A 23188-nucleotide genomic window follows, 5' to 3' on the forward strand; every position below is an offset into this window, starting at 1 on the left:
TATTTCGAAATGTTTTTTTGTTGTTCATATCCCACTCTTCCTGAGACCCTCGGAGAGTGGGGTCATGGCCAGGGTCTGCCATTATCAACTTATTAAGTGCCTTGCTCAATGGCACATCATCGACAGATTTTTTTTACATTGTCGGCTCGGGGATTCGAACTAGCGACCTTAAGTTACACACTGTAACACACACTGTGTGTGTGTGTGTGTGTGTGTAATGCAGTGCGGAGTGGGGTCCACAAGACAGTGGTAGATCCTGGGCGGAGTTGCTGTAAACCTCTACCCTACAGAGCTTCCCGTCGTCGCTCACTCGACGCGCTCCCGCATTTTACCTGTTAGCCAAGCCAAGCGACAGAGCAGATGTTATACAACTGTAACTGAACACAGTTAGTGAATATCTCAGTATTTAACCCTGACCTTTACGGAAGGAAGTTAACTGATCGATATCAACGAACATATTATCAAACTTTAGGAACAGCGGAACAAGGATATCTGACATTTGCCAGGATGCACTTTTCCAGCTGTCTGTGTACCCTCCTCGTCGCGCTTGTCTACCAAGGTAATTACTGTATGTAGCCTAACATGCATCATATTTTACATTGTTTGAAAGAAAACTGTTACATTTTATCAACATTTTTTATAAAAACTTCATGGGATCTACATGGGGATTATGAGAATGTAGACGACACATCTAAAGTGAAAATGCTTGTTATTCGATTAGCAATATTGATTTCCACGGAGGTTTGTGAAGACACATTTGTAGTTAGTTATAGTCATGGTTAGAGTTTTTTTTTAAACAATTATTGCACATAGCATAACAAACTGTGTAACTACAAGTTGAATAGTGCATAAGTGTGTACAGCCTCTGGCCACACTTCGTGTGAGTGTAGAATTGGTTTCGCCAGGTGATAGTGATGTGCTCTCAATTTGGGAGATCTGTCCTCTCATTTATTGCAATACTTACAACAGTAAACCGAGTTTCACAAAGCAGCTGTCTAATGCAACACTTGATAAATTATTATGTACTGCTTAAATAATAGAAATATATGCCTTTCAAATTAGGAATGTGAGTGAATTACTATTTGAAATTTGGACCTGATTTGGTGCATAACCGAGTTGCAGTCAGATAACCTGCTATCTGACATATCTCATAGTAAGATGTTATTCCACACACCCTTTTCGACATTAACATGATGGATATGTGTTGTGTTCCTTCATGGAGCCTCATCCCGTGTATATTATACAGTCTATTGACCCAATAGTAGCTGAAATGATTTGAAGCCCCCAAGAGTTAATCATTTCAGTGTTTTTGTCATGCTGAATGGGTTCAATTGAATGAATGTTGGAGATGGGTGGGGTGGTGTTATGGGGTGATTTCGTGATGAGTCAGTTCTAGGAACTGGGGGCAGGGATGATGGGGTATTATAGGAATGAGAGTGCTGTGTGTTGGGGGAGGGGGGTAACTACATCAGATGAGGAAAAATATTGAAATTTGGCAGTTTTACCTTCTGTACATTTCTTTAAAGAAATACTTTCCCCAAGCCAACAGGTACACACCATGTGTTTAAACATTCAGTCTCAACATTTAACCAAACTGCAGTGGAGCTCTGAATAGTCCACCAGGAGAGGGAAAGGAAACCTGGTCTCAGAGCATTTTGTAATATTTTGCATGTAAATCCGAGACACTCCATTTAGTATGATATGTTAAGTTTCGTATGTTATGTATTAATTTGTGTATGTCCATCACCCATTTCGTTAGCTAGGCTAGGGGTTAGGGTTAGGATTTGGATTAGGAGTTAGGTTAAAGGGTTAAGGTTAGGGGAAGGGTTAGCTAAAACGGGAAAGGTTAGGGGAACAGTTAGCTAAGATGCTAAGTAGTTGCAAAGTAGCTAAAAAGTAGTAAGTAGATGAAAAACAGCTAATTTGCTATAATTCTAAAGTTGTCCGTGATGAGATTTGATCTTGCAACCTTTGGGTTGCTAGACGTTGGCGTTATACGCCCAACCAACCACCCTCATTTTGTTTTAGTCTTAAGTAACTATGTGTCTTATGTAACCATACTATACGTAACATATCGTACTAATGGAGTGTCTCGGAATAACGTACAGAATAATACGAAATGCTCTGAGACCAGGTTCGGAAGGGAGGTGGGTGATCTGACTTAGGTCCTCCTCTGTCTGACACTGTTACATGACATGCCTGTCATTGTAAATTACAGTGTGCCTCACTTGTCACTGTCACCCACTCTCAGGTGTTTTTATTTGAACTAGGTGGAAAAAAGAGCATCCCCTATGACAATAGCATGTCACGTGTTGACAGTTTTTCTAGTTGGATTGTGTGTTGTAGCTCCGTTGCCAGTTGCCACTGGTTTTAATTTGGTTTATAGCCCTCCACACCAACATTTGATGAGTAAACATGATGCTGGCACACAGGCCGTCCTCCATAAATGGTGAAACCATGTGTCTGTTTGCTTGTTCTATGGAGAGTTGATGATAACTTTTCAATGTGCTGGTTACTCATTACACCTTCATATGCAGTCTCATTTTAAGAAGCACTAGGCAACCATCTAGTTATCTATCTTCATCAAATCACAGAATCCCGTTTAATCTATCTATTAATCATATGCCTCATTGTAAATGTTGAATTGTAGGTTTTAAACTAAGTGCTCTGTTTGTGAAGGTAGTATTCAGAATAGACACAATCAGTCAGTAATTAGATACACTGTTGATCTTTTATTCCAAAAATTATCCTCTGGCAGGCGGTTCAGGTCAATCATGACCAAAGCCTCCTACCACCTGAACAGTTTCGTTCCCTGGGCTGTGTCCCTCACCAACCGGCCATCTGGCCCATAGTAACTAAAGGACTGTGCACTCTATGCTGTACACAGCTACTGTATCTTTGAATTGTACACAGAATAACTGTACTATTACTGCATTTAGATACAGTTGAAGTCCTACGTTTACATACACCTTAGCCAAATACATTTAAACTGAGTTTTTCACAATTCCTGACATTTAATCCTAGTACAAATTCCCTGTCTTAGGTCAGTTAAGATCACCACTTTATTTCAAGAATGTGAAATGTCAGAACAATAGTATAGAAAAATTGATCATCACATTCTCAGTGGGTCAGAAGTTTACATACACTCAATTAGTATTTAAATTGCCTTTAAATTGTTTAACTTGGGTCAAACGTTTTGGGTAGCCTTCCACAAGCTTCCCACAATAAGTTGGGTGAATTTTGGCCCATTCCTCCTGACAGAGCTGGTGTAACTGAATCAGGTTTGTAGGCCTCCTTGCTCGCACACGCTTTTTCAGTTCTGCCCACAATTTTCTATAGGATTGAAGTCAGGGCTTTGTGATGGCCACTCCAATACCTTGACTTTGTTGTCCTTAAGCCATTTTAACACAACTTTGGAAGTGTGCTTGGGGTCATTGTCCATTTGGAAGAACAATTTTAACTTCCTGACTGATGTCTTGATGTTGCTTCAACATATCCACATAATTTTTCTTTCTCATGATGCCGTCTATTCTGTGAAGTGCACCAGTCCCTCCTGCAGCAAAGCACCCCCACAACATGATGCTGCCACCCCCGTGCTTCACGGTTGGGATGGTGTTCTTCGGCTTGCAAGCTTCCCTCTTTTTCCTCCAAACATAACGATGGTCATTATGGCCAAACAGTTCACTTTTTGTTTCATCAGACCAGAGGACATTCCTTAAAAAAGTACGATCTTTGTCCCCATGTGCAGTTGCAAACCGTAGTCTTGCTTTTTTATGGCGGTTTTGGAGCAATGGCTTCTTCCTTGCTGAGTGGCCTTTCAGGTTATGTCGATATAGGACTCATTTTTACTGTGGATATTAGAGGTCGACCGATTATGATTTTTCACTGCCGATGCCGATACCGATTATTGGAGGACAACAAAAAAAGCCGTTAACCATTAATCGGACGATTTTTTAAATGTTTTTGTAATAATGACAATTACACTAATACTGAATGAACACTTATTTGAACTTAATATAATATATCAATAAAATCAATTTAGCCTCAAATAAATAATGAAACATGTTCAATTTGGTTTAAATAATGCAAAAACAAAGTGTTGGAGAAGAAAGTAAAAGTGCAACATATGAACATGAGAACATATGAAAGCTGGTGGTTCCTTTTAACATAAGTCTTCAATATTCCCAGGTAAGAAGTTTTAGGTTGTCGTTATTAAAGGAATTATAGGACTACTTCTCTCTATACCATTTGTATTTCATATACCTTTGACTATTGGATGTTCTTAGTATTGCCAGTGTAACAGTATAGCTTGCATCCCTCTCCTCACTCCTGCCTGGGCTCGAACCAGGAACACAACGGCCACCCTCGAAGCAGCGTTACCCATGCAGAGCAAGGGGAACAACTACTCCAAGTCTCAGAGCGAGCGACGTTTGAAACACTATTAGCGCGCACCCCGCTAACTAGCTAGCCATTTCACATCACATCGTTACACCAGCCTAATCTCGGGAGTTGATAAGCTTGAAGTCATAAACTGCAGAGCTGCTGGCAAAACACACGAAAGTGCTGTTTGAATGAATGCTTATGAGCCTGTTGGTGCCTACCATCGCTCAGTCAGACTGCTCTATCAAATCATAGACTTAATTATTACAAAATAACACACAGAAATGCGAGCCTTAGGTCATTAATATGGTCGAATCTGGAAACTATCATCTCGAAAACAAGACGTTTATTCTTTCAGTGATATACGGAACCGTTCCGTATTTTATCTAACGGGTGGCATCCATCAGTCTAAATATTCCTGTTACATTGCACAACCTTCAATGTTATGTCATAATTACGTAAAATTCTGGCAAATTAGTTCGCAATGAGCCAGGCGGCCCAAACTGTTGCATATACCCTGACTCTGCGTGCAATGAACGCAAGAGAAATGACACAATTTCACCTGGTGAAATTTCTCACCGAAGTACATTTATCTCTAGGAGACAGAACGCGTCTCCTTCCTGAGCGGTATGACGTCTGCGTTGGTCCGATTGTGTTTTTACTTGCGTACTATTGTTTGTACAGATGACCGTGGTACCTTCAGCCGTTTGGAAATTGCTCCCAAGGATGAGCCAGAATTGTGTAGGTCTACAATTTTTTTGTTGTTGAGGTCTTGGCTGATTTCTTTTGGTTTTCCCATGATGTCAAGCAAAGAGGCAATGAGTTTGAAGCGTCGGCTGGAGTGGTGTAAAGCTCGCCGCTACTGGACTCTTGAGCAGTGGAAACGCATTCTCTGGAGTGATGAATCACGCTTCACCATCTGGCAGTCCGACGGACAAATCTGTGTTTGGTGGATGCCAGGAGAACGCTACCTGCCCTAATGCATAGTACCAACTGTAAAATTTGGTTTAGGAGTAATAAGACCTGGGGCTGTTTTTCATGGTTCAGGCTCCTTAATTCCAGTGAAGAGAAGTTTTAACGCTACAGCATACAATTACATTCTAGATTATTCTGTGCTTCCAACTTTGTGGCAACAGTTTGGGGAAGGCCCTTTCCTGTTTCAGCATGACAATGCCCTCGTGCACAAAGCAAAGTCCATACAGAAATGGTTTGTCGAGATCGGTCTGGAAGAACTTGACGGCCTGCACAGAGCGCTGACCTCAAACCCATCGAACATCTTAATGATGAATTGGAACGCCGACTGCAAGCCAGGCCTAATCACCCAACATCAGTGCCATGTTCCAACATCTAGTGCAAAGTCTTCCCAATAAGAGTGGAGGCTGTTATAGCAGCAAAGGGGGGACCAACTCCATATTAATGCCCATGATTTTGAGAATTGTTCAACGAGCAGGTGTCCACATACTTTTGGTCATGTAGTTTATATTCATTCTGATACTATAAATATTATTTGTGTCACGGTTGGCGTAAGGACCAAGGCGCAGCGTATGTTGAGTTCCACATATTTATTGCAAAGTGAAACTTAAAGAAAAAAATAACAATAAATCAATAAACAAACAACTAAATGTGACTACGTGGTGCACATGCACAAACACAAAACAATATCCCACAAACACAGGTGGGAAAAATATCTACTTAAATATGATCCCCAATTAGAGACAACGATTACCAGATGCCTCTAATTGGGAATCATACAAAACACCAACATAGAAAATATAAACCAGAACAAAACATAGAAATATTAAACTAGAATACCCCCTAGTCAAGCCCTGACCTACTACACCATAGTGAAACAAGGGCTCTCTGTGGTCAGGGCGTGACAGTACCCCCCCCCCCCCCCCCCCCAAAAGTGCGGACTCCAGCCGCAAAACCTGAAACCAAATTGGGGGGGGGGGGGGTGACTAGTTTCGGTGGCGGCTCCGGTGCGGGTTGTAGCCCCCCCCTCCAGATCCCGGATCCGACCATTGCGCCAGGCTGAACGCCGTGCCTGGACTGGGCATTGGCGCAAAAGAAGGCTCCGGCCATGGAGCTGGGCACCGGCGCAGAGGAAGGCTCCTGCCATGGAGCGGGACTGGACATCGTGCCTGGACTGGCCACCGGCACAGAGGAAGGCTCCTGCCCTGGAGCTGGACTGGACACCTTGCCTGGAGGTTCCGGACCATTGACTGTCGCTGGAGGTTCCGGACCGTGGACCGTTGCTAGAAGCTCTGGACTGTGAACCATCGGCGGAAGCTCTGGACTGTGAACCGTCGCCGGAAGCTCGGGACTGTGAATGCGCACTGGAAGCCTAGTGCATGGAGCCGGTACAGGTGGCACCGGACTGGTGACACACACTTCAGGGCGAGTGCAAGGAGGAGGCACAGGACGTACCGGACTGGGGAGGCGCACTGGAGGCCTGGTGCGTGGAGCCGGCACAGGTGGCACCGGACTGATGACACACTCCTCCGAACGCCTGCGTTGCCACATACTCCTAGCCAACTCCATTCTCCGGTATCCCTCCTCACACTGTTCCATTGACTCCCAGGCGGCCTCTGGTACTCAACTTGGGTCGACCGACCACCTCTCTATCTCCTCCCAGATGTTCTCTGGCTCTTCCCTCTGCTCAGCCGCCAGCTCCATGTGTCCCCCTCCAAAAAATTATTGGGGTTTCTGTGGCCGCGGTCCCCGTCGTCGTCGCCGTCCTTCTTGCGTCCTCTGCGACTATACTGAGGGTCTCCTGTCCTTCCATGATTTCTTCCCAGGTCCAACTTATTTTTCCCATCATTGCACGCTGCTTGGTCCTTGGTTGGTGGGATATTCTGTCACGGTTGTCGTAAGAACGGGACCAAGGCGTAGTGGATGTTGAGTTCCACATATTTATTGCAAAGTGAAACTTAAAGAAAAAATAACAATAAACAAACAACTAAACGTGGTGCACATGCACATGGGAAAAATATCTACTTAAATATGATCCCCAAATAGAGATGATGAAACAATGATTACCAGCTGCCTCTAATTGGGAATCATACAAAACACCAACATAGAAAATGTAAACTAGAACACAACATAGAAATATTAAACTAGAATACCCCCTAGTCACGCCCTGACCTACTACACCATAGCGAAACAAGGGCTCTCTATGGTCAGGGCGTGACAATTTGTATATTTGTTTACCCACTGCTCATTCTCTTATAGTGTTATTCTCACTCTACCTAGTTGTATATAATGTAGATAAACTTTGTTTAAATTCCTCTGTCTGTATTCTGTCTCTAAGTGTTGTCTATTACTAGCAGCACCATATCACCAAGTCACATTCTGAGTATGTGTAAATGTACTTGGTGATTCTGATTCTGTTGTTTTAGAGAGAAACAGACGCTCGAAAAAGCTACACCTGTTCAGGTTGTTAAAAGCAGTTCCTCCGGCTCAAACACTGAGAGCTGTGACACCCCCCCCCCCCCCCCCCCCCCCCCCCCCCCCATGGAATAGACACCATTCAGTGTCACACCTGGTATTACTCGTCAAGCAAGTGGGGCTCTTCATTTGCTAAAGGACTACTCCGGACCCTGTTCTCGTGGGGACCACACGGTTTCATTGTCTGAGTGAAACCTCCTTGAAATGTATTCATCCACTTTCTCACTCTCCGCAACCAGTTTTTGTCATGACATTATAGATAAATGTTCAGATGGCTGGTGCAGAGGAAGACTTGGACGATCTGTATTCTCAGTTTGCACTTTTGATTTTGTACCTGTTTATTTGTATGACTCACGTCTTGTTTAGAGGTGGTTGTTCTATCTCCCATTGACTCCTTATGCAATGTGACCCTTCATGCAACATTTTGTTTCATGGATGGAAAGCACAATAACATGAATCTATTCATCCTTAATCGTAGATGTTTATGATCCAGATTCTATTTACAAAGCAAATTGTATGCAGGTGGTGCAAGACAGTGATATCAGATAATACAAATGTAATATAATTATTAACTAGATGTCCTACAGTGATATGCTAATTACATGTTTTATGACAGTATTACAGGGCGGTGACATGTTAGAATAGAACTTTTGTGCTATTAACCATGAGGAAAATGTCACTCTTCTTAGCTCTGAACATAGAGGATGTCACTCATGATGACATCATCATTTTGTACATTAACCTTAAATTTACAGGCCTTCAATCTGCAGATCATGATATGATGTGAGATCATACCCAATAAACATACCCCTTTTATCCAGCTTTACAAATTCTCAACTCACACTGGTAGCTCATAATTTCCTTCAAAGGCATTGCGGGACCGTCAATGTTGTGTTTGAACTGACATTTTATGTATGTCATAGGAAATTGCCATGAGCAATGTGTTAGAGTCTAAATTAGAGGTCGACCGATTATGATTTTTTCAACGCCGATACCGATTATTGGAGGACCAAAAAAGCCGATACCGATTAATCGGCTGATTTATTTATTTATTTGTAATAATGACAATTATTAGCACCCCCACAACATGATGCTGCCACCCCCGTGCTTCACGGTTGGGATGGTGTTCTTCGGCTTGCAAGCTTCCCTCTTTTTCCTCCAAACATAACGATGGTCATTATGGCCAAACAGTTCACTTTTTGTTTCATCAGACCAGAGGACATTTCTCCAAAAAGTACGATCTTTGTCCCCATGTGCAGTTGCAAACCGTAGGCTTGCTTTTTTATGGCGGTTTTGGAGCAATGGCTTCTTCTTTGCTGAGTGGCCTTTCAGGTTATGTTGATATAGGACTAATTTTTACTGTGGATATTAGAGGTCGACCAATTATGATTTTTCACCGCCGATACCGATACCAATTATTGGAGGACAAAAAAGCCGTTACCAATTAATCGGCCGTTTTTTTAAATGTTTTTGTAATAATGACAATTACAACAATACTGAATGAACACTTATTTGAACTTAATATAATACATCAATAAAATCAATTTAGTCTCAAATAAATAATGAAACATGTTCAATTTGGTTTAAATAATGCAAAAACAAAGTGTTGGAGAAGAAAGTAATATATGCCAATATGCAATATGTGCCATGTATGTGCTATGTAAAAATGTGTGCCATGTAAAATATGTGCCGTGCAAAAAAGCTAACGTTTAAGTTCCTTGCTCAGAACCTGAAAACAAATGAAAGTTGGTGGTTCCTTTTAACATGAGACTTCAATATTCCAAGGTAAGAGGTTTTAGGTTGTTGTTAATATAGTATTTATAGGACTATTTCTCTCTATACCATTTGTATTTCATATACCTTTGACTATTGGATGTTCTTATAGGCACTTTAGTATTGCCAGTGTAACAGTATAGCTTCTGTCCCTCCCCTCACCCCTACCTGGGCTCGAACCAGGAACACATCAACAACAGCCACACTCGAAGCAGCGTTACCCATCGCTCCACAAAAGCCACGACCCTTGCAGCGCAAGGGGAATAACTACTCCAAATCTAAAAGCGAGTGACGTTTGAAACGGTATTAGCGCACACCCAGCTAACTAGCTGGCCATTTCACATTGGTTACACCAGCCATTAGGCTGATAGGCTTGAAGTCATAAACAGCGCTGTGCTTGCGAAGAGCTGCTGGCAAAACGCACGAAGGTGCTGTTTGAATGAATGATTACGGGTCTGCTGCTGCTCAGTCAAATCAGACTTAATTATAACATAATAACACAGAATACGAGCCTTTGGTCATTAATATGGTCGAATCAGGAAACTATTATTTTGAAAACAAAACGTTTATTATTTCAGTGAAATACGAAACCGTTCGGTATTTTATCTAACGGATGGCATCCCTAAGTCTAAATATTGTTGTTACATTGCACAACCTTCAATGTTATAACAACTACTCCAAGTCTCAGAGCGAGTGACATTTGAAACACTATTAGCGCGCACCCCGCTAACTAGCTAGCCATTTCACATCACATCGTTACACCAGCCTAATCTCGGGAGTTGATAGGCTTGAAGTCATAAACTGCAGAGCTGCTGGCAAAACGCACGAAAGTGCTGTTTGAATGAATGCTTATGAGCCTGCTGGTGCCTACCATCGCTCAGTCAGACTGCTCTATCAAATCATAGACTTAATTATAACATAATAACACACAGAAATGCGAGCCTTAGGTCATTAATATGGTCGAATCTGGAAACTATCATCTCGAAAACAAGACGTTTATTCTTTCAGTGATATACGGAACCGTTCCGTATTTTATCTAACGGGTGGCATCCATCAGTCTAAATATTCCTGTTACATTGCACAACCTTCAATGTTATGTCATAATTACGTAAAATTCTGGCAAATTAGTTCGCAATGAGCCAGGCGGCCCAAACTGTTGCATATACCCTGACTCTGCGTGCAATGAACGCAAGAGAAATGACACAATTTCACCTGGTTAATTTTGCCTGCTAAACTGGATTAGTAGTTATGACTAGTGATTATGATTGATTGTTTTTTACAAGATAAGTTTAATGCTAGCTAGCAATTTACCTTGGTTTCTACTGGATTCGCGTAACAGGCAGGCTCCTCGTGGAGTGCAATGGTTAGAGCGTTGGAATAGTTAACTGTACGGTTGCAAGATTGGATCCTCTGAGCTGACAAGGTGAAAATCTGTCGTTCTGGCCCTGAACAAGGAAGTTAAATCACCGTTCCTAGGCCGTCATTGAAAATAAGAATGTGTTCTTAACTGACTTGCCCAGTTAAATAAAGGTATAAAATAAAAAATAAAAAAATAATTTGGAAATCGGCGCCCAAAAATACCGATTTCCGATTGTTATGAAAACTTGAAATCGGCCCTAATTAATCAGCCATTCCGATTAATCGGTCGACCTCTAGTTTAAATGGTTTCATTCTCTGAGGGTATCTCTTAATTTTCTCAGTCTTCCCAAAGTATCATTCATGTTCTGGGGGGAAAAATAAAATAACTTGTATATTTCGATAAGGGTCTTCTCGCTTTTGGCAATCTGGGAGCGGGAGGACATATTCATTCAAGTAAAGCAATTGCACTATTGTGGCTCTGCGTCTTTTTCATTTAATTCAGATTAGGGTCACAGAGACTAATTTAGTTTTAATCCACTTTGAGGCCTCTTGAGAAAAGGGGTGGGTCAAAGATAGAACCTATCCTTTTACCCAAATGCAGTGGATGAGGGTGAGCTAGCCAATAGGGCAGGGTTCCACAACTGGCGGCCCGCGGGCCAATTCGGCTGTCCCCAAATGACAACCCGTTTTGGTTCTGGGTAGAACCCTTTTGGGTTCCATGTAGAGGGGTTCTACATCGAACCCAAGAAAGGGTTCTACCCAGAACAAAAATGGGTTCTTCAAAGGGTTCTCCTACGGGGACAGCCAAAGAACCCTTTTAGGTTCTAGATAGCACCTTTTTTTCTAAGAGTGTACCTGAGTGAGAATAGGATGTGATATGCACACGTCTAGCATAGTAGATTTATTCACTCTGGTTCACTCTGATTTCTCCCCTGAAATGTTCAATTCTCAGTTTTCACTTAGTTTAGGGAAAAGTATTGGCACTTTCTGTTAAGAGCTCAGGATTCACTGACGTGATGTAAAATGTTTCCGCCCTACAGAACTGAAGTCAGGCAACAATGAGAACATGTAAGCCAGCCCAGAAAACAGTGTTTTTCCGTAATGTAAAATAGAGTATTTACAGACTGGACACACACAGCGATAAGATGTACAGCTTTGCTTAGAGAAAATGAAAGGGCTTGTGTGGCCAATGTAATCAGTCTCAAGCAATGACTCACCGGTGAAAAAAGTATGTTGTCTGCCTGTGACAGTTTTACACACGAGGGTATCAGTAAAACAGCCAAAGGAGTCTCAATTACACTAGCTAGTGTGATTGGCTCGTCCCAGTTTTAGAGAGGAGTGGGAGATACGTTCTGTTTCAACAGTCACGATTGAGATTTCCCCTTAATCCCCCCCTTATCCAGAAAACTCACAACTCGGTTTGTATTGTCACTGGTTAGACAGGTTATAATGGCCTGGGTGGGTTTTCATTAGACAGCTTAAGATATAGGACATGTTTTACATATAGATTACATTTCCAGTCACACATTCCTGCGTGAAAGCCAAAATGTTACAATTTTGTAGAAAGGCACAGAACACCCTGGTATTTCTTTGAATGAAGATGCCAGCCTTAGAGTCTCTATCTATTTCACTCCCCATTTTCTTACAGCAATCTTTCTTCATCATAGCACTTCTGCTATTCACACACAAAAAATGCCTTATTTGTTATATGAAGGGAGTGACTACATTTTCGAGAAAGCCTTAACAACAGGAGTGAAATGACTACAACAGCACTCTCTCACTAGTCCCGTATGCCGAAATGCACCCATTGAAATGCATGAGGATATCTTTGGTTTTGGTGAAAGCCAACAGCGCACTGAAATCAGCTCTGCCCCTGTTTTGGGACAAAAATGTGAGGTTGTTTCTCGCTTTTGTTATTCACACTATCCCTCCTGCTTTCTCTAGTTTCCTGCGGACTCCCCCCGACGGTATTGTGAAGCAAGTTTCTTTTGAAACAAATGCATGGTATGATGGTGACTTCTCCTGCCGACTCCTCTCTTTGTCATGAAGATGGAACAGCACACACCCCTCTGGGAGGGCATTGAGGATCTTCCCCCTGTTCGCCCACCTCTCATATGCGCAAGGCAAGCCAAGCCTACTGGGGGAAAGTAGCTCTGGTCCATATGAAAAGCTAATGACATGGCTCATCCGAATGACACAATGATCTTAGTTGAAATATTACATTGGAAAGCCGTAAGCTTTTTACTAGGTGTGATTTAATTAGAATAGTTCATTAGCTATACCATTAGCTGGATTGGTAGTCACACATGGTTCCCCAAGGACCCGCTCTTTTTGGCACGTGAGTTCTCAGAACTCATAGAAGATCATTTCTCTTCTTCTTCTTTTCCTCACATTGCCTGATGTTTTCTGAAAAGAGACAAAGCAAAAACACTGTGTCCCATTATTGAGAGCCTATTAAGAGCCAGGGCAGCCCCAAGCACTAGGAACTTAACCTGACCCACTAAAGGTCAATGGGTAAACGACCAAGATTTACACTCCCCATAAAGTGATTATATTGCCACATATTTACATGGGGTCAGGGCTGAAACGGATGGTACTATCACTCTGCAGTCCAGAGTGGTCTATTGTGATAACAATGGCATTGTGCTAAAGATAAAGCAGAAATTCGAAGCGGTGGGCAATAAAATGTCATGCAATTTTCCCTTTCCCATTCACTTTTAAATCACTTTCTGTTTGGTCAGTAACATCAGTAGTGACTGGTCTCTATTCATTCCAATGTTATTTTGCAATTTTCAGCCATGAAAAGACAGTGTCATATTTAGTGTTGCTCCATGAAGAATCCTGCCCCAGGGATCCAAACAGAACTGTTTTATGTCTGCATTTGACCTCAGTAGTCCCCTATTCTAGCACTGCTGATGTCCCTCATCTATCCTTCTGAGATGGCGGCACACTGTGGAGCCTGGAGCTATCTATGATTACATGCTGCTTCAGATGAACTTGCAGGAGTTGTCATTCAATCCCAGAGTCCCTAACTTTAAACAAGGGACAGACATGCAGTCACTGCATATCTCTGCTTTCTGGAGAATAAACGACTGCCATTTTTGCATGCCAGGGTATGTAAACTGGTAAACATACAGCACATTCACATGTCAAGAGTGCAGAGTGTACTCTTCCTTAGTTGCTTTGAAGCATTCTTTTAGGTCTTAAACATCTTGCTCAGGAAGTTTCAAATGCATGCTTCCTCTCAAGCGTTGGATTCCTGGCTGTAAATCCCAGGTGGTAAAGGGCTTTGTAAAATAGTGGTTTTTATGCTGAAACTTATCTGGCTGTGGAGCTCTCGCTGCCTGGAATTCAAAGTCTTGTATTAGCCTTGGATGTATGGAGTTCCTTCACCTGATGCGTACATGAAAAAGCCAGAACCAAGGCTTTTGTGATCATTTGTAACAATACATTTTAGTGAATAATTTATAGATTCTAAACAGAAAGCTGAATTCTTCCTTTTACCAAATGATAAAAAGTACTTTAAAAGGTTTGAGGTTGAGAACTAGATATATTCACTGGTCAGTCACTGGTTGATTCTGGTCTTAAGGGCGTGATACTCTTAAAACTACACAGTGAGCGAGAACTGCAATTTACTGTTTATATAGAAGGTATATACAGTACAGTGTAGTTTTAGAATGAACTCTAAATACTCTGAATTCTTCACACCAGCCCTATTATCTTAGATGTTGAACCATTTCACGTTTAGTGAAGTAAAATTATGCTCTTGCAAATGTGTCACTGTATGGACGCCGTTGATGATGAATGCCATGTAAAACTGGGTTTGATTAGCTAGTTGCTACTGTGCAGTAGTTGTATTTTAACACTTCCATTGTGTGTCACACCTGCTCCCGCTCTTCCACCCTGGCGCTCGAGGACGTCAGGCTGGCCTACATTACGTACTCCTGCCACCATCCTTTACGCACACCTGCCTTCCCTCGTCACGCGCTTCAGCGATATTAGACTCACCTGGACTCACTCAATCACCTGTTTATTACATCCCCTATATTTTGTTAGTTCCCCAGCTCTGTTCCCCGCTGCAACATTGTTTGTCATATGTCCGTGTTACCTGTGTGCTGATGCTGTTCCTGTCTTGTTCTATGTCTGTTCCTGAATAAATGTCTGACTCCCCATACCTGCTTCTCCTGTCCGGCGTCGGCTCTTACAGTCAGACATTAGTGGGTAGGTGAAGAACCTCTTGTGCACTAATTAGATGGAGAACCTAATTGTCTAATGGGACCCATCTTGAGAGGTCAAGTAGCCCCATGCTCCTGCAGAGAATTCTAAAAATTACTTTAACTCCCATCGGAGCTGTTAAACCAGGGTTTCCCAAACTTGGTACTCGGGACCCCAAGGGGTGCGCGTTTTGGTTTTTGCCTTAGCACTACACAGCTGATTTAAATAATCAACTAATCATCAAGCTTTGATAATTTTAATCAGAACCCTTGGGGTCCCCAGCACCGAGTTTGGGAAACACCGTGTTAAACCGTGACATTTTCCCACTCATCTTTCGAGACCGCTTAAGATGGAGCACAGGAATTTGCAATGAAACACTAGAATCTGCTCTACAATGATGGAGTCTTTTGCTTTAGAAAAACCCTTCATGTTAGAGAGAAGGAATAATGTTTTCTAAGGAATCACAAATAAATTCAGTTGCATAGTTCCGTGTCAAGTAAATGCTGCATTATTTGAAGTGCCAGCCCAGTATATGAGAGAAAAGGAATTGTAAAATAAACTTCCAGGTGTTTCATTTTGAGTAATGGAGGTGCCATAATCCATTATGAATTTGTTTGCTTTCTCCTCTGTAGTAGATACAGCGAGGAGAGGATATCGCTTTTCCTAATGTAATGATAGTGATTTCATTTAAATCCTCCGGGTTATGCAATAAGAGATTCTCACAATGGAAAATGCATAACAATTGACTAGTCATATTAGTTTATGTGTTGTAGGGATGAATGGGTATGGCATTCCCCCTCTCTCTCTGAAGAAATCTCTGGATTACCTATCCCATGCTCCAGGCCTTGCCACTGTGTGTTTGCCTATAAACTGATATGACACAGGCAATGCATCACAGCGGAGATCATCACTACCCCTGTCTGCCATTACATGCACATTTACCCAGACAGTAATGTCTCCAGATGTCCTCACCAGTAATTGGATCGCTTTGTCACCCTTCGGCACCAGACAGCACTTTTCCGGGTTCTGATATACATACATTCTTCATTGATGTTCATGCTTCATACAGTGTTGTCTTATGTTGTGATCCCCACTCAGAATGTTGCTGTTGCTTGTTCTTTTGTCCGTGTGGACTATTGAGAGGCTGTTGTTCTGTACGTACGGAATGTTCTAGAGGAGGTTTTTCATTTGACTATTCAAAGTATGAGGATCCGGCCCAATTGCTCTCCAAGCCAACAGACTCTTTAATCAGGAGATGTTTGCTGAGGGGATTGATTTTGTTGGAAGGATATGAGTCATACAGCTGAAATGTTGCTTATCGACAGGCTTCTGTGAAGTTATTGTGTCTTTCTGCTGCTGGTGATAGTGAAGGCAACTCAGCTCATTATCAGGGGAATCTGCAAAGCTCCTGTTCAAAAGCACCAGTGTTGAAAATTGTTCTCTATAGACAAACAGGAGGGGATAATAGGGAAATACGCATAGCATGGCGCCAGGCTAAGTGGTTTAAAGCACTTATGTTGATATATGGCTGCTCTCGTGTGATGATAGCAGGAGAAAAAGTAATGGCCATCAAGTCATTTGTAGTAAAACTAATGAAAATATGTTACGCCTGAGAATGAATGCTCATAAGCAAGAGACATCGAAGTGAATGGTAATTTTCAATGTGCGATGACAGTTCTAACAATAGATTGATTTGAAGTTAAAATACAAGTGTTCAACTTCTTTCCTTTGAATCTGAAGAAGGTAACAATCTTACCAGAGCATAACCTTTTTATACAAGTCCAGATTTAATGTTCTCTATCCCACACAAGTGTATTAATTGTAGTTTTATAATACCCCTGTGTTTTCAAGCCTTTGAAAAAGGTGTAATTGGACGGCAGTCTGCAGTGAACTTACATAAGCAATTTTGCTTGTAATTGTGAAGGGAAGTATCGCTGAAGTATGCCATTTTCTTGAAGAGCTTGAATGACATTTGAATGTATGCAATTTCTCATAAATTTTTGTGGCAATGCCACGTTTTATAATAATGGGTAAAAGGCAAACATATATTACTCTTGTTGTGTACTGTATGTAGTAGACTTACCATTTTAGGCTTACTGTAATCCCGACAAAATCACGACACAGAAATTATTACAAATGGCGTGCGCCTAGCATGCGCCATTGCGCGCATGTTGATTTTGTACCCCCACACCAGAAACGATCAGGACACGCAGGTTTAAATATCAAAACAAACTCTGAACCAATTATATTAATTTGAGGACAGGTGGAAAAGCATTAAACATTTAAGGCAATTTAGCTAGCAAGCTTGCTGTTGCTAGCTAATTTGTCCTGGGATATAAACATTGGGTTGTTATTTTACCTGAAATGCACAAGGTCCTCTACTCCGACAATTAATCTATATTTTCTGTACAGTTGCCTGTTGGGGAACCGCTTTGCATTGCACACTTTAATTGAAAAACACATCTGCCGGTATTAATACCTACTGACCCCAAGCTGTATAGCCTGTATCATGCTCAACTAGTTTGAAAAATACCATCGTTTTTTGTCAGAAGTTGTAACTGTCGCCCTTTGCCAGCGAGGCCGGGCGTGGAGACAGTGAAAGTCTTGTGTTTTCAACTCGTGCTGTCCTGGAGGGATTCATGTTAGTCAGTGGACTGTGTACTCAGTCTGTTATTGGACCTACACAGCGTTCTTTCTCTCCTTAATCTCTGTGTTTATCTCTCTGAGGGAGTGGGGGGGATCTCTTCACTCTACTCTAGATCCATGGCTCAACATTGACCTTAGGGTCAACAGGCAGAACCTTTGGCAGCCTAGCCCAGAACCTTAGAATGGCTGTTTGTGACCTGGGGTGGGCTCTCCTTTGAGGAAGGTGGGTCATTATTTGGTGTTGGTGACATGCGGGGCCAGCACTGCTCATCAGTGATGGACGTCGGTCACACCTGTCCCAGGTGAATTACTACACACAAATCTTACTCCCCAAGAGGGATATCTTTCACTCATAATCCAGCTAAAGAATAACACATTCTCGAGTGATGTTCGTTTCTCTTCCAAAGAGTGTGCCAAATCCCACTCAGAAAGCTTTCTCTGTTTTGTCCAGCACATTGGATGCTACTTCCCGTTAAACACTTTATTTGGTTAGTGCATCTGTAAATTCTCTACAGACTATCAGTAACATTTCAACTAACCATCTACTAACCCTAGCTTTAACCCTAACCGTAACCCTTATCCTAACCCTAAACTTCACCATAGCCCTAACCTTAACCCTTACCCTAACCCTTATTCTAAACCTAACCCTAACCTAAGCAAGCAGTTGCTTATCAACAGATAGTTTGTTGATAGTATTACCATCTGTAGAGCATTTGGACTATCCATTTTCTAAAGCAGAGTAAACAATATTATTTCTGCAAGGAAGACACTCAAGACATATGTTCCTTTTGGAATTGATAGCAACAGTAACTAAGAGCATGATATCCCCCTCGTAAATCAAATCAAATGTAACACAAGAAAATAACAATAACGAGACTATATACAAGGAGTACCACTACCGAGTCAATGGCAGGGGTACGAAGTAGTTTAGATAAATGAGGTAATACAGTATGTACATGTAGGTAGGGGTAAAAGTGACTAGGCAGTCATGATATATAATAAACAGAGCGGCAGCATATGTGAAGAGTGTGTCTTTGTGTGAGTGTGTGTGTGTCTGTGGCGTCAATATGCTTGTGTGTGAGCATATGTAGTGTAATTATGTGTGTTGGAGTGTCAGTGTAGTATGTGTGAGTGTGTGGGTAGAGTAGTGAATGTATCAGGTATCAAGGGAAGACCCAGATGCAGACACGTCGAATTGACAATGGTTTAATATTCCAACAGGGGCAGGCAATAGACAGATCAAGGCAGGCAGGGGTCAGTAAACCAGAGGTGGGGCAAAGGTACAGGTTCAGCAGGCAGGCTCAGGGTCAGGGGCAGGCAGAGTGGTCAGGCGGGCTTAGAGTCAGGACAGAGTCAGGACTGATACCCCAGGGAACACTCAAATGGATATAGGCCCATGGCAGAACAGGGAAGAGTGTTGCGGGCGTACTCAACCCACACCATCTGCTGGCTCCAAGAGGTGGTGTTGGCAGAGACCAGGCAGAGCAGAGTAGTCTCAAGATCCTGGTTGGCTCGCTCCGACTGGCCATTGGACTGTGGGTGGAACCCAGAGGACAGGCTGGCCGACGACCCAATGAGGGCGCAGAATGCCTTCCAGAACCGGGACTAGAACTGAGGACCCCGGTCAGAGACCATGTACACGGGCAGTCCATGGATCTGGAAGACATGCTGCACCATGAGCTGGGCCGTCTCCTTGGCTGAGGGTAGTTTGAGGAGAGGAATGAATTGAGCGGCCTTGGAAAACCAGTTGACCACAGTCAGGATGGCACTGTTGCCCTCAGATGGGGGGAGACCCGTGATGAAATCCAGGGATATGTGGGACCAGGCCCGGTGAGGGACAGGCAGTGGTTGCAGAAGATCAGCTAGAGCTTGCCGAGGAGTCTTATTCTGAGCACAGACAGTGCAGGCGGAGACAAACGCAGCAACATCCGGAACCATCGTATGCCACCAAAAGCGTTGTCGCACGAAGGCCAGGGTGTGACGGGAGCCTGAGTGGCAGGCAAGCCTGGAAGAATGGGCCCACTCCAGGACGGCAGAGAGGACAGCATCAGGCACAAACATCTGATTACCAGGGCCCCCCCAAGTTTCGACTGGGACCTCTGTGCCACCCAGACCTGTTTACCTATACCCCAGTTGAGTGCTGTCACCAGGCACGAGGTGGGAAGGATGGTCTCGGGCTCTGGGGTGGTACCCGTGGGGCTATAGCGGCGGGACAGTGCATCCGGCTTGACATTCTTGGATCCCGGCCGGTACGAAAGGGAGATGTTGAACCGTGTGAACAGCAGGGCCCATCTGGTTTGCCTGGAGTTGAGGCGCTTGGCGGTACGGAGATACTCCAGGTTCTTGTGGTCGGTCCACACGATGAATGGGTGTTCTTCCCCCTCCAGCCAGTGCTTCCATTCCTCCAATGCCATCTTCACCGCGAGGAGCTCACGATTCCCCACATCGTAGTTCCTTTCTGTGGCGTTGAGGTGGTGGGAGAAGGCAGTGCAGGTATGTAACTTGAGGTCCCGGACAAAACGCCTGGACAGGACCGCCCCCACTCTGACATATGAAGCACAGGGGATTCATGGGGAAGATGGGCGAAACCTGAAGGGGGGTGGAGACAATTACAAGGACAGGTGAAACAGATCTGGGTGTGACAGAGTGTGCACAAAAAATATATATATAAACTCAGCAAAAAAAGGAATGTCCTCTCAATGTCAACTGCGTTTATTTTCAGCAAACTGTAAATATTTGTATGAACATAACAAGATTCAACAACTGAGACATAAACTGAACAAGTTCCACAGACATGTGACAAACAGTGCATCTTCTCCTCATGGACTGCACCAGATTTGCCAGTTCTTGCTGTGAGATGTTACCCCACTCTTCCACCAAGGCACCTGCAAGTTCCCAGACATTTCTGGGGGGAATGGCCCTAGTCCTCATCCTACCATCAAACACGTCCCAGACGTGCTCAATGGGATCGAGATCTGGGCTCTTCGCTGGCCATGGTAGAACACTGACATTCCTGTCTTGCAGGAAATAATGCACAGAGTAGTATGGCAGTTGGCATTGACATGCAGGGGATGCATGTCAGGATTAGCCTGCAGGAAGGGTACCACATGAGGGAGGAGGATGTCTTCCTTGTAACGCACACCATTGAGATTGCCTGCAATGACAATAAGCTCAGTCCGATGATGCTGTGACACACTGCCCCAAACCATGACGGACCCTTCACCTCTAAATTGATCCCGCTCCAGAATACAGGCCTCGGTGTAACGCTCATTCCTTCATCGATAAACGTGAATCCAACCATCACCCCTGGTGAGACAAAACCGCGACTCTTCAGTGAAGAGCACTTTTGCCAGTCCTGTCTGGTCCAGCGATGGTGGGTTTGTGCCCATAGGCAACATTGTTGCCGGTGATATCTGTTGAGGATCTGCCTTACAACAGGCCTACAAGGCCTCAGTCCAGCCTCTCACAGCCTATTGAGGACAGTCTGAGTACTGATGTGCGATTGTGCGTTCCTGGTGTAACTCAGGCCGTTGTTGCTGCCATCCTGTACCTGTCCCGCAGGTGTGATATTCGGATGTACCAATCCTGTGCAGGCGTTGTTGCACGTGGTCTGCCACTGCGAGGATGATCAGCTGTCCATCCTGTCTCCCTGTAGCTCTGTCTTAGGCATCTCACAGTACGGACATTGCAATTTATTCCCCTGGCCACATCTGCAGTCCTCATGTCTCCTTGCAGCATGCCTAAGGCACGTTCACGGAGATGAGCAGGGACCCTGGGCATCTTTCTTTTGGTGTTTTTCAGAGTTTAGTAGAAAGGCCTCTTTAGTGTCCTAAGTTTTCATAACTGTGACCTTATTTGCCTACCGTCTGTAAGCTGTTGGTGTCTTAATGACCGTTCCACAGGTGCATGTTCATTAACTGTTTATGGTTCATTGAACAAGCATGGGAAACATTGTTTACCCTCTCTGGGATATGTGGGACGGTAGCGTCCCAACTGGCCAACATTCAGTGAAAATGCAGGGCGCCAAATTCAAATAAATTACTATAAAAATTAAACTTCCATGAAATCACACATTCAATCAGATTCAGATTTCAAAAATACTTTACAGCGAAAGCAGCACCCGAGGATAGCACCCAAGCAAACAAACACAGACCATCATATTTCAACCCTCCAGGTGCGACACAAAACGCAGAAATAAAAATAGAATTCTGTATGCTATATACAGGGGGTACCACTACAGAGTCAATGTGCGGGGGCACCGGTGTCGAGGTAATTGAGGTAATATGTACATGTAGGTAGAGTTATTAAAGTGACTATACATGATAAAAACAGAGAGTAGCAGCAGTGTAGAAGAGGGGGGGATGCAAATAGTCTGGGTAGCCATTTGATTAGATGTTCAGGAGTCTTATGGCTTGGAGGTAGAAGCTGTTTAGATGCCTCTTGGACCTAGACTTGGCGCTCCGCTACCGCTTTCCATGTGGTAGCAGTGAGAACAGTCTATGACTAGGGTGGCTGGAGTCCTTGACAGTTTTTAGGGCCTACCTCTGACACCGCCTGGTATAGAGGTCCTGGATGGCAGGAAGCTTGGCCCCGGTAATGTACTGGGCCGTATACACTACCAGCTGTAGTGCCTTGCAGTCGGAGACTGAGCAGTTGCCATACCAGGCAGTGATGCAATTTGTCAGGATGCTCTCGATGGTGCAGCTGTAGAACCTTTTGAGGATCTGCGGACCCATGCCAAATCTTTTCAGTCTCCTGAGGGGGAATAGGTTTTGTCGTGCCCTCTTCACGACTGTCTTGGTGTGCTTGGACCATGTTAGTTTGTTGGTGATGTGGATGCCAAGGAACTTGATGTTCTCAACCTGCTCCACTACAGCCCCGTCGATGAGAATGGGGGCATGCTCGGTCCTCCTTTTCCTGTAGTCCACAATCATCTCCTTTTTTCTTGATCACTTTGAGGGAGAGGTTGTTGTCCTTGCACCACATGGTCAGGTATCTGACCTCCTCCCTATAGGCTGTCTCATTGTTGTCGGTGATGAGGCCTACCACTGTTGTGTCATCGGAAAATGTAGTCATGAGTCATGAGTGAACAGGGGGTACAGGAGGGTACTGTGCACTCACCTCTGAGGGGCCCCTGTGTTGAGGATCAGCGTGGCGGATGTTTGGTTACCTACCCTTACCACCTGGGGGCCAGGATCCAGCTGCAGTGGGAGGTGTTTAGTCCCAGGGTCCTGAGCTTAGTTATGAACTTTGAAGGCAGTATGGTATTGAACGCTGAGCTGTAGTCAATTAATAGCATTCTCACATAGGTGTTCCTTTTGTCCAGGTGTGAAAGGGAAATGTGGAGTGCAATAGAGATTGCATCATC

General features: G+C 43.6%; 1 protein-coding gene across 1 annotated transcript in view; it reads left to right on the forward strand.

The window, feature by feature from the left end:
* Positions 1 to 238: 238 nt before the first annotated feature.
* Positions 239 to 23188, forward strand: part of LOC139385526 (CD166 antigen homolog A-like) — a 68167-nt gene continuing 45217 nt past the window's right edge. The window contains exon 1 of the mRNA XM_071130649.1: positions 239 to 559. Coding sequence (XP_070986750.1) covers positions 508 to 559 — 52 coding nt within the window. The 5' untranslated portion in view covers positions 239 to 507. The remainder of the gene's footprint in view (positions 560 to 23188) is intronic.

This window comes from Oncorhynchus clarkii, chromosome 27 (genome assembly GCF_045791955.1).
Source record: "Oncorhynchus clarkii lewisi isolate Uvic-CL-2024 chromosome 27, UVic_Ocla_1.0, whole genome shotgun sequence".
NCBI lineage: Eukaryota > Metazoa > Chordata > Actinopteri > Salmoniformes > Salmonidae > Oncorhynchus > Oncorhynchus clarkii.